Consider the following 12,587-nt stretch of genomic DNA (forward strand, 5'->3'; position numbering starts at 1 on the left):
AGAATATTTAATGATGTGGAAATACATTTATTAAATATTTTAAGTGAAAACAGTACGATTCCAATCTGGCACATAAAAGTGACTGCGAGGATGTGTCCCAAACTATTAATAGTAATGACCTTTTAGTTGTGAGATTATGGGTGACTTTTGTTTCCTTCTTTGCGTTTTTCGTATTTTCTACAATTTCCAGATATTACTTTCATAATTAGAGGACATAAACCCAAAATATTACATACGCTAAAGAGAAAACATTCAAACTGCGTTCTGTAACAGCCCACCCCGTGTGCACGGGCGAGCACAGACACAATGCAGCAGTCTAGCATGGGCACGGCCGGGGCCACTTCTGCATCCAGCCCCTAACTGCATGCATTCCAGCGTGGCCCAGGCCTCAGGTGGCTGGCCCCCACAGGTCCATCAGCCATACTCTGGACACCCACGAACCAGCTCGGGGGCGTGACCGAGAGAAGGGCGGTGCCTTGAATGGGGGATCAGAGAGACCTCAGGAGGGGCCCAGGAACCTTCAACAGGGACAATATAGCACAGCAGGGAAAACAAATGAACCCCTAGACCTTGGGAAGCCTCAGCTTGGATCATGGCTGAGCACACGAGCGGCTGTATGAACTTAGGCATGATTTTAACCACTCTGAGTAGCAGTTTTTGCATGTTTACGTGGGGACGAAGTTTCGCTCCCAGGCTGTCACGTTATGTGAAGTTATATGAGCACCGAACATGGGCTCCCTAAACAGCAGCAAACGATAAAGAGAAAAGAGCGTCCAGGACCAGTAAGACACTGGGGGTCCCAGAGACTCGGCTCTGGTATACAGGCGGGCAGCACACGGTAAAAGCTGGCAGGGAGAAGCAAGAGATGTGATTTGAGCAAGGAAATGATCCTCTGGCATTTTGCCTAGCCAGCTGCACTCCCAGCTGCAATGAGCACCTACTCTTAGGTGAGAAGAGCTACCTGCAGTGGGTCCCAGGTCCAGACTGGAGTCATTCAGCTCCTCCTCCTCTTCCCAGAAGTACTGTGGTGGCTGCAGAATGCGCGACTCTTCGCTTTCTTCACTGGGAAAACCCGAGCCCGGGGCTCCCAGGCCAGCTCCCAGTCCCATGGCCTCACTGGGCTCCTCGGAGTCCAGCGGCTCAAGGCCCGTGGGCGGCAGGAGATCCAGCAAGGAGGTGGAGGTGAGGCCCTCTGGGCCAGGCTCATCGGACCCAGCTGCACACGTGCCCAGGGACGCTCCTGCGCAGACACGAAAGCCAGATGGTTAGGAGAGGCCGGCAAGGCCGCACTTGGCACGGGGTGAAGACGCGTCTCCAACAGCAAAATACCCAGGGGTGCTTGGGGGGAGACACTCCTGACACCCAGGGGCTACTGGGGGATTCTGAGATGCTGTTCTCACTCCACAAAGGCCAAACTGGTTAGCCCTCCCTGTGGCAGGTGCAAAGGGGGGACAAGGGTGGTGGGCAGGAGAGAGTGAGGTTCATCTGACTCAGCACCTGCTGGGCATCTGTTCACTCAGAAACAGCCACCAACGCCCGTCTTCGCTACAACTGAGGTGGGTGCTCGGGGTACAAATGCAGTGGAGAACGAGTCCCTGCTCTGAAGGACCTTGCGTGCACTGTTCCCCAGGCTTCTGTCCTAAGCTGAATGTTTTCCAAAACTGCATTAAGAACGAGATTTGTATCTCAGCAGGAGGATCTCCGGAACGGTCCTTAAAGACGATGTGAGATTGCAAGTCAGACTCATCCAGCGTTGGTAATGACATATTTGTTTAGCATCTTGGATCCCTCTCTCCTAATTTATAAAACAAATGAACAAAACCCAATAAACTAAAGGGCATGTTTTTTCCATCTCTCTCACTTCCATTCACTAAGAAGAGGAAGACAGCCCTATTGGCCAGTTTACTTACCAGCTTAATCACACAGATATTACTAACTGGTTCTATGTGTTCTGCAAAGCTGCTTAAAACCTCTGGATCTATCTCCACATCCAAAAAATTAGAAAGGTGGCTGAAGTGACCTCCAAGCTTTCTTTCCCAAGACTGACATTCAATGATGCAGTAAAGAGTGCCATCCTGCTCTCCTCCCATTGTGCACCATGCCCTGGCCTGAATAGTTCATGGAAAATTTTCGCTATGTTTATAATAAAAAATGAGAGCTAGCATTATTGGTGCTGTGTGCTAAATGCTCTGCAAGCGTTATCTGAATGCGAATCTTTACAACCACCTTATGAAGTCATAGTAAGCCCTACGCTTGGCACCCAGAGTGTGGTGGACACTGCACGCTATGAATACACAAATACAACACCTGATCGTAAGGAAAGCCTACCAAGTGAAAGAGGCTTAACGCAGCTAAAAGGTGTGTGGATGAGGATAAATAGGTCTTGAAATCAAATATGGGAGGATGTTCTAGTAAAGAGAGCTTGGGCCAGGGAAGCAGGCTTGCGTTCTGGCTTCCCTGGGTGAGCCACTCTGGGTAAGCTACTTTTCCACCAGGGGCCCTAGTTTCCTCATCTGTAAAGCAAAAATTCCACAGCCCTCAGGGAGGCAGGGGCCTCAAATGAGGTAAGCTCTATGCGAACAGCGCTACAATGAGCAGACTTCCAGAAAACTAAAGAACAGAGAACTGGGATGTTCTTGGCCAGAAAAAAGAACATTCAAGCGAGAAAATGGTCAGTATCTTCGAGTATATTAAAATAAAAGGCTGCTGTGAATAATAAAGACTAGAGTTATTCTATGTGACTTCAAAAAACAAAACAAAATCAGGACTGATGGGTGGAAACATGGGACAGCATCCAAGCCTCAAAAAGCCTTTAACCAGAAATAGGTAATGCCTAGGGCCACCTGCGCCCACCTGCCCAGCTTCTGCTCCTGCTTCTAAAAAGCACTCCCTGGCCACTCCCAGTCTAGGCTGGGCACCACTCCTAGTATCACAGCCTTCTGAACCAAATACAGCACTTTTCTCTCAAACTGTAACAGGCCATTTACGGCTTCCTTCCTGTCTTGTGTCTGAGTCAACTTGGTCGGTCCAGTGCTTCAACAGTCTCTGAAGGGTGACAGGAACTCAACAGGTGTTTGAATAAATGAATAAATAACCCTCTTGTTTCACAGGTGAAATATGGGAGGGCTCGGGACTGTAAGGTCAAATAGCTAGTTAACAGAAGCGCTGTAATTAGCTGGTTTATTGCCTCGAAAATGACCACTGTTTGAAAAGTGTCATCTAAATTTTAAATGTGATCCCAGCAGATACAACAGCCCTGTTTTGTAGAAGTGGTACCCCGAAGATTGGGAGAGCCAAGTGAGATAAACTTACCTGGAAAAAACTCACACAGTCTATGAAGAAATAAAGTCAATTGATGAGAAATGTTTGTAATAATTAAATAAACGTTTTACAGATCTCCAGGTCACCTAAGCAGCCAATCTTTGACAGGGCCATGGGGAGAAAATCTCTATCTACATATATCAGCCTCTAGCAGGTCTGCTGGGGAAGACAGTATGTCAGCCTCTTTAGAAAAGTGCAAACTGGTTTTTTTAGGAATTCTTGGGATTTTAGCCTCTGGAGGCTCAAACTTGCATTGCCTCTTCAAAACCTGAGAGTTGCTTCTCTCAGAGCTGAACTGGGGCATGGTGGGACAGAAGTCACTCCCTTCTAGGCCTTGAGCCAGCTCCCCACAGCAGTGTGAATCTTGAGGAAACTGCATCGGCCCTCTCAAGGAAAGTCTGACCAGCAGTCCTGTTGATTTCCCACCTCTGGAAATCAAATACTGTTGAGTCAGTGAAGCTCTCTGTGCCGAGGACTGCAGTCTGTTGAATGAGCTGGGACTACTCCTTACCATTTCCACAATGAGAGGAGTTTCTCTATTCTCTGAACCTCTCTCCCCCACCTGTCAGGCAGAGAAGCCACAGTCTCCTTTCACCTCCTCCTCCCTCCCTCCTTCTCTTCCATTCCCAACCATCTGATATGAATGAACAGAGATTTTGATAATCTTGCCGAAAAGCTGTGTGTGAAAAAAGGATCAGGTTTTCATTCCTTCTCCAGTAAACAGTTCCATTTTCTTGAAGCTCTTTTCCCCTGTGATGATTATTTTTTCTTTATATAGACCTTGATATTTTCAAAAGCCTTGGCAATGGGTAATTATTTAGGTAATTGTGAGAAGGTGCTTATTTTCAAACTTGCCCACCAAAATAGTAGCTGAACCCTAAGCGTTCTGTATATAATTGCCTTTGCACTTGATAATTAATCCGCCTTAATTGAGACTGCATCTGATTTAAAATTTCAGAATTACACTCTTTGTGACTGATTTTCTTTTTTCTTTTTAAAGGTTTATTTATTTTGAAAGAGAGAGAACGCGTGCATGTGCACACACTCAGGGAACTGGGGGGGGGGGCAGCAGGAGAGGGAGAGAGAATCTCGAGCAGACTCCATGCTGAGCACAGAGCCCAACACGGGGCTCAGTGTCACGACCCAGAATCACGAGCTGAGCCGAAACCAAGAGGTGGATGCTTAACCAACTGTGCCACCCAGGCGCCCCTCATTTTCTTTTTCTTCTCTAGCACCTATAATTTTCTGATACTTCATCACTCCCAACAGAGAAAGAGAAAAAGAAAGCACATAAAAAGGATTTGGGGACCAGCCTCAAAAATTGAAAATCTGACCCAAACTCAGAAAAAGGGCAAAGGAAGCAGGCTTATATCTCAGGGGGTGAAAAAAACAAGGCCTTAGTAATCCGCATGTTTTATCTCCCCTGCAATCTGCTCCTGATCCCAACATCCTTTTCTGATTCCCACCATCAGCTACACCCCCACCCTTCCCCTCATCAGCAGTTTTGAAGTACAGCTCTCCCTAAGCCCTTGCCAGACACCAATACGAGAGCAGCCCAGCAGCATCTGCCACACAGCCCCCATACCCTAAGTGTCAGCTACAACAGAAATTGTCTAGCACGGTCTCCCTATCACACACACACTCTTACACTCGTGTGCGTGTCTGGACCTTGGATGTGTCTGAGAAGCAACGCCCAAGGGTTCTTGAAGGGTTTTTACAGAAAGGTGTATAAGACAGAGACATACTACCGGACACATACGTGTCACCAAGAGGGAGGTAATAACATACATCATGAAGTGTGTACAGGAGGGAGGAGGTGGGAGGGAAAGTAGAAGTAAAGCTGCCGACCGTCATCCATGGCTAGCCACAGCTGGGCATGGCTCCTGACACACTTTGCTTGCTAGTTCTGGTGTGGCTGTTGCACAAAGAAATAGCAGACTAATCAATATTTAATTTATTTGTTGAATCTCACCTCTTCCAGAGAGGATTCAAGCTATGCAAACACAGGCATAGGTGTGTGAGTGCATGAAACAAATGCCAATGGACATATTTCTGTGCACACCACTTAGGTCCTTACCCATTCCTGGACTGATGGTGGTGAAAAATACCCTCGCTGAACTGACCCTTCCCGGGACATGCTCAGGAGCAAGAGGCCCCTTTCCCCTCCCAGTCATTTTCCCCGGGATTCTGTCACTATGGGCCCATGCAATGGCCCATTTCACTGCCAAGCAGACTGCTCTCCCCCCTCGGGCAGAGACCCTTCAAAGGCCTCTCCTTCACTCACACTGATGCACACCTGTGCCTGTGTCTTTGGGGGTTAACTTCATGGGAGGCGACTAAGTAACCAGTGTCCCAGGTCAACTCCCACATACACACGCACACACGTTATACTCCTGTGTGTCCATCAGAAGTGGAGTCACTCAAGGCCATCTGATAAGTGAACAGGTACACCATACACACAAACGTGCACACACACTCATTCCAGTGTGTCTCTCCACCAACACCGATTAGCAATCCCCCTTAATATGTACTCGAGGCATACTCTCCCCTCTGCTGTGTCGGCTACATGGAGAAGCTCTTCAGTCATGTCCTTATTTGACCCACCCCTGCAGACAGCACTTCTACCCAACCCCGCTCAGTGGTGGTGGCCTCTCTGGGAGGCTGCCACATACCTTGTGCCCAACCGCCAGGCACACACCTGAATCCCGCGTCTCCCACTGGGAAGCTGTTCAGCAGGCTCTGTCACAGGCGCATCTATTTCACGCCTGCCCCGCACACCCAACCTGTCATCACCCACACACTGCCCCTGTGCACTGCTGAATGGCAACCACATCTCAGAGTGTCTCTCACACCCATCTCTGCGTGACAGCTGCGCAGGAGCTATCCAGCAGTGTCACTGTCACAAGCAGAGACCTGGCTGCAGTCCTACCTTTTTTGTCAGCTCCTGATAAAGTTGCCCAGTACAGTCTAGACAGCCATTCACAATGACACACACCCCCTCCTGTCCGGGAGCACCACACGCGCGCAAACACACACCCCTCATTGTCGCAGCAGCTGTGTGTACGGCTCTTTGGCACTTTCCCCCTCGGAGCCGCAAGACACCCGCGCCCACGCTCACTATAGTGACCCCACAGGACCTGTAAATGCCGTCTCCCCACCCCTGTGTGGCTGTCGCGGAGCTGGCAGCCAGAGTCCGCCCTCCTCTCGCCTGCCTTCCCCAAAGGCCCCCCAACAGAGCCCCCAGGGAGCGCGTGCAGGCGCGCCCGCCGCCACACTCAGCGCGCCTCCCCTGCGTGTGTGTGTGTGTGTTTGTGTGGGCACACGCACGTCCCCGCGCCGGGGAGCAGCTCTCACGCGAGGCACACGCGGTGGCCCCACGCCCCCCCGCCCTGGGAGCGCGCGTGTCGCGGACCGCGCAGCAGCTCCGCCGAGCCCCGCGCTCCCGCGCCTCGCGCGCCGGCCCCTTTGTTGGCGGCCCGGGAGCTGTCCAGCATCGCGGCCTGCCGTCACCGCCACCACCCGCCTGGTCCGGCCCCGCTGCCGCCCGCCCGCGCGGCGCGCACTCACCCCCGGCCAGCAGCAGCAGCAACGGCGGCAGCAGCGGCGGCAGCCGGGCTGCCAGCAGCAGCCAGCCCATGGTGCAGCCGTCGCCGCCCGCAGCCGCAGCGGCGCGGCGCCTCGGCCGGCGTCAGGGGCCGCGCGGGCGGCGGCGGCGGCGCGCGCCCGCCCCATTGGCCCGCGTGGCCGTCACTCACCCCCGGCCCCGCCCGGCCGCGTGCCGCGGGCGCGCCCCCGCGGAGACGAGGCGGGCGCGCGGGCGGCCGCCCCTCCGCTTCGTCCCTGGCGCCCGGCCAGCCAATCAGCACCAGAGAGGCCTGGAGGGGCGGGGCCGCGACCGCGACCGCCTGGAGGTGCTGGCCTCGCACCTCGCAGCTTGGGGAGCGGTGGCCACCTGCCCGAGGTACTGCGACAGAGGAGGGCACGCCAGAGCCATCTAGTCATCCATTCCACTGGAAACATTTCCTGAGCGCCCAAAAGGCAGTGGGTGGTCACTTGAATGGAACGACACTGATCAGAGAAGACAGGAGTGACCCCTGACTGTCTTTAATCCTACATCAAGAGGTTGAATGGGGACTCTAGGAGGAGTGGGGTCAGGGAAGGCTTCTCAAGGGCACTTGAGCTGGGCAAGCTCTCCTTTGGGCCTCGGTTGCCTCAACTGTTATATATGGGCTTTCCATTATCAGAGCAGCGTTTCTTAACTTTCGTAAAATGTTTGGTCCCTTTTGGCAAATGAAGTTCATTCATGTGCCAGGCACCCTTGTAGTGAACAAAACAGCCACAACCCTTATCCTCAGAGCTTAGTCCAGTGGAGAAGACAAACCTAAAGAAGACCAACACGACACACATATGATTGCATGATTCCATTGTAGTAAGGTCTGTTAAGACGTATAAGGGCATATGAGACAGTACAGAAGAGAACCTTTACACATGCCTTCCTGAAGAAACGACATTTAAGCTAGCACCTGGATGGATGAATGGGTATTAGGTAGGAAGTTGGGTTAGGGAGAGAATCTTCCAGGCAGAGAGAAAAGTGCATTAGTAATTGCTGAGTTAGGGTGGAGCCCAGCCTCTTTAAGGAACAGAGAAAAGTCCTGACCCTTTGGGGATGAGTGAAATTGAAACATTTGCAGCAGGGATAATTTCTTGGAGTTTTACTTTATATGTAGTATATTCGGAAAACATTGCTTTAAAATAAATTATTATATTGGACCTGCTTTTTCAAATTAGATTCTCATCCCTCTATCCAGAGGTATGTCACTAGGTATTGTAGATGATCCCAAAGGACTCTCCTAGGACTAAATACTTAGGAGAAATAGAAGTTGGGGAGGAGGGGGATAGGGCAGAAATGGGTCCCAGGCAAAGGAAAGAACATGAGCAAAATGTAGCATAGTATGGTAATAGATAGCACATCACACTTAGGGGACAATGAATTTCATGATTAGCATGGGGGCAGGAGACAATGTGAGAAAGACAGATGACTTATGAGCTAAATATCTTGATGAATTCTTGATTAATCTGTACAAAGTAGTAAGCCCTTACATTATAAATGAGGAAGCAAAACACAAGGAGAAAGTGACTGGCCTAAGAACATAATAAAAAGCAGTACCACAACATTAGAACCTTTAAGTAAAGATATTCTCATTTAATTTACAGAACTACATCATTTTATTCAGCCTGTGATCAGTTTAAACTCCATAGGCCATTTGGGTCAATGAACATGGTGAGTTCTAGAAAAGTAGGTGAGGACCTGGTAGTAAAAGATCTTGAACGTCATAAGTTTGGACTTCCCTTTCTTCTGTAGGAACCATGGTATGTATTTTAGAGAATTCTGAAGGCAGCAGGGAGGAAGAGCAAAATGGCCAATGGAGAGAGTGCTGCAGTAGTCTCAGTGGCAGGTGTGGAAGTCTGACCTAGGCCTAGCAGAGCAGATATGAGAAAACACTCCAGACACAACCAACAGGACTTGGAGAATGACTGAATTAAGTTACGTCGACTGTGTTTTGGGGTGCTATTCTCTATGCAAGTACAAGTTAAAGGAAACGTGATTTAACAGGTCATACACGGGCGCCTGGGTGGCTCAGTCAGTTAAGCGTCTGCCTTTGGCTCAGGTCATGATCCCAGGGGATCATGGGATTGAGCCCCATGTAGGGCTCTCTGCTCAGTGGGGAGCCTGCTTCTCCCTTTCCATCTCCCTCTGCCTGCCGCTCCCCTTGCTTGTATGCTATCTATCTTTCCCCCTCTCTCACTCTGTCAAATAAATAAATAAAAGAAAAGAAAAGAAAAAGAAAAAAACAACAGTTCATACAAAAAGCCCACAAATAGGTAATGGCTATAAAGTGTAAAGCAATTTTGGGCTTAAAATGAGTACAGTATCCAGAACAAGAAGTTGATGGTCCTATTATTCTGAACTGTTTGAACGTAATTAACATTATATATTTTTAATAACCTTTTTCTTTTTAGGAAGAACCAAGTAACAGAGGAGAAATCCAGAAAGATGTCATGAAAACCAACTGTTAAAACTGGGAGTATCTGACTTGGAAAAGAGAAACCTAGGGTGCATCTAGACCTGGCAGCTATCTCCTTCTTTCCTCTGTTACAACAAAGGAAACATCCCCTTTATCACTGGCCAGTCTCCTCCACCATTGCATTCTTTATCTCCTCTTCAAGGACTTCCATATTAAGGTATCCCTTTTGTGACAGTGTCAGTTTTTCTTTCTCTGGATCATTTTCATTAGATACAAATGTGATCCAGAACCTCCACCTTAAAAAAAAAAAAAAAAAAAGGAAAAGAAAACAATTGAGGGATATGAAATCATGCTGCTGGTACACTGGATATATGTCCCTGCTTTCCCCTCTTGCTCTTGATTCCTAGAAATGATAGGGAAGATGAATATATACGCATAAGTCCGACACAGCACTGGAAAACAAGATGGGTCTACCGGTGGTCTAAAATGAGGAAGAACTGCTTGGAAGATAAAAAGCAAATGAGATTTAATTAATGGAGGAAACCACAACCCAAAATGCATACCTGTCTAAATAATCTTAGGTTAAAGACTAAATCATAATATAAATTTTAGTCTATTTAGAAATTAATGACAATGTGAAAACATTGCACATCAAAATCCATAGGATATAGCCAACAATTCACAGAGGTTTATAGCTGTAAATGCATTTATTAGGGAAAAAAACACAGGTTAAATGTAAATGAACTAAGCATTCAATTTAAGAAGCTTTAAACTACACAAAAACACACATCCCCCCACACACGAATCAATAAATTTCTATTGTTAAAATAACCACAAACCCCCAGGAGAACTGATTGCTAAAAGCCTGTTATTTGAAAAGATAAATAAAACAGTCAAAACTTTACTGTAAGATAAAAAAGAGAAGACATAAATAAATACCATTAGGAATGAAAAAGGAACAAAACTAGAAATAAGATTTCAAAACTATAAGCAAAACTCGATATGTAGCAATAAAATTTAAAGTGTAATTGAATACTTTTAAGGAACACACAAACTACTGAAATTGATTCAAAGAGTAGAAAAGCTAAACAAACAAATAACAGTGGAAAAAACTAAAAGACAGTAAAAAATTGACCCTCAAAAGAGACATAAGCCCCTTTTGGAATGAGTGTATTCTGTCCAACCTTCAATGTATAAACTTACAAAGCAAAGTTAGAAAGTGCCCCAATTCAGCACGTATTGCATGGTGCACTGGGTGTTATACACAACTAATGAATCATCGAGCCTTACATCGAAAACCGGGGATGTACTGTATGGTGACTAACATAATATAATAAAAAATCATTATTAAAGATTAAAAAAAAAAAAGAAGAAAAAAAAAAGAAAGTGCCCCAATTCACTTTATGAGGCTTGTATAACCCCAATGCCAAAGCCAACTAAGAATAATACAAAAAGAAAAACCCTAAGCCAACCTTCCTAAACACAGATGTAAGTTCCATAAAGAAAATATGAGCAAGTTGACTGCAGCAATGCACTAAAAATATATTATAATTGAATAGGCCTTAACCCTATGATTAAACAGGACATAAGATTGGTTGAGTATTAGCAAAAGTCACGAGTACAGTTCTCTGCATTAAGAGACTCAAGAAAAAAAAAATCTCAAGAGACGCCCCCAAAAGGGGCATGTGATGAGATTTAAAACCTACTCCTTTTAAAAGGAACAAACAAAAACTTAAGAAATAAACAAGAAATGGAAGGAAACTTCTTTCATTCAAAAAAGATATGTCCCGAAAACTACAGCAATCACCAAACTTAATGAAGAAACATCAGAGGCATTCCCATTTAAGTGAGGAATAAGGAAAGGATAATCATTACCAACAAGAATATGGAGTATTCTGTAAGAGACAATGCAATAGGCATGATAAAGGAAATGGACTAAAAATATTGGGGAAAATTTGGTAAAACTAATTATCTGCAAGTGTACTGAGAAAATGCAAGACAATCAACAGAAACACTAATTGAAAACATTTAATAAGAATTCAGCAACAGGCACCTGATTGGCTCAGTTGTTTGAGTGTCCAACCCTTGGTTTCAGCTCAGCTCATGATCTCATGGGTCATGGGATTGAGCCCCATGTCAGGCTCTGCACTTGGTGGGGAGTCTGCTCAGGGATTCTCTCTCTCTGCCCCTCCCCCTGCTCACTCTCTCTCTCCCAAATAATAAATAATTTAAAAAAATAGTTCATCAAGATTTCTGGATACAAGATACGGAAATCAATAACTTTCTATATATTATCACTTACCAGTCAGAAAAATAGGAGGAGAAAAGATCCCATTCACAACAACAAGAAGCCAAGAATAAACCAAACTAGATGTATAGGAACTAAATGGAGAAAATGCTAGAGCTTCATATAATACCCAGCACAAGGGCGAAAATATACGTTGTCCCTGGATAGGATGATTCAATATTGTAAAGATGTCAGATTAATAAAATTTGATGAAATGCCAACAAAAAAATCCTAAGAGACTATTTTATGGAATTTGACAGGATGATTTAAAAATTCATCTACAGGGCACCTGGGTGGCTCAGTTGGTCAAGAGTCTGCCTTCAGCTTAGGTCATGATCTCAGGGTCCTGGGATTCAGCCCCACATTGGGCTCCCTGCTCAGTGGGGAATCTGCTTCTCCCTCTCCTTCCCTTTCTGCTTCTCCCCTGCTTGTGCTATCTCTGTTCAAAAAAAAAATTTTAGGGGCGCCTGGGTAGCGCAGTCGTTAAAGCGTCTGCCTTCGGCTCAGGGCGTGATCCCGGCGTTCCGGGATCGAGTCCCACATCGGGCTCCTCTGCTGGGAGCCTGCTTCTTCCTCTCTCACTCGCTTGCTGTGTTCCTTCTCTCGCTGGCTGTCTCTCTGTCACATAAATAAATAAAATCTTTAAAAAAAAAAAAATTTTAATAAAAATAAAATAAAATAAAATAAAAATAAAAAATAAAAATTCATCTAGAACAGAAAACAACAAAGAAGAGCCAAGGAAATTTCTTTTTAAGATTTTATTTGAGACAGAGAGAGAGAGAGAGAGAACATGAGGTGTGGGGTGCAGAAGAGGGAAAGGGAGAAGTAGACGCCCCGCTGAGCAGGGAGCCCAACGTGGGGCTCAAACCCAGGACCCTGAGATCATGACCTGAGCCAAAGGCAGACTCTTAACCAACTGAGCCACCCACGCACCCCAGAGCCAAGGAAATTTT

The 12,587-nt window shown here is 46.7% G+C and overlaps 1 protein-coding gene across 1 annotated transcript in view; it reads right to left on the reverse strand.

Moving 5' to 3' along the window:
- The window catches only part of PODXL2 (podocalyxin like 2), a 36,183-nt gene extending 29,198 nt beyond the window's left edge, over window positions 1–6,985 (reverse strand). The window contains exons 1-2 of the mRNA XM_048227035.2: window positions 6,889–6,985; window positions 962–1,240 (exon numbers count right to left, since the gene is read on the reverse strand). Of these exons, the coding sequence (XP_048082992.1) occupies window positions 962–1,240; window positions 6,889–6,958 (349 nt within the window). The 5' untranslated portion in view covers window positions 6,959–6,985. The remainder of the gene's footprint in view (window positions 1–961; window positions 1,241–6,888) is intronic.
- Between the last annotated feature and the right edge of the window lie 5,602 nt (window positions 6,986–12,587).

Source organism: Ursus arctos, unplaced genomic scaffold, assembly GCF_023065955.2.
Source record: "Ursus arctos isolate Adak ecotype North America unplaced genomic scaffold, UrsArc2.0 scaffold_14, whole genome shotgun sequence".
NCBI lineage: Eukaryota > Metazoa > Chordata > Mammalia > Carnivora > Ursidae > Ursus > Ursus arctos.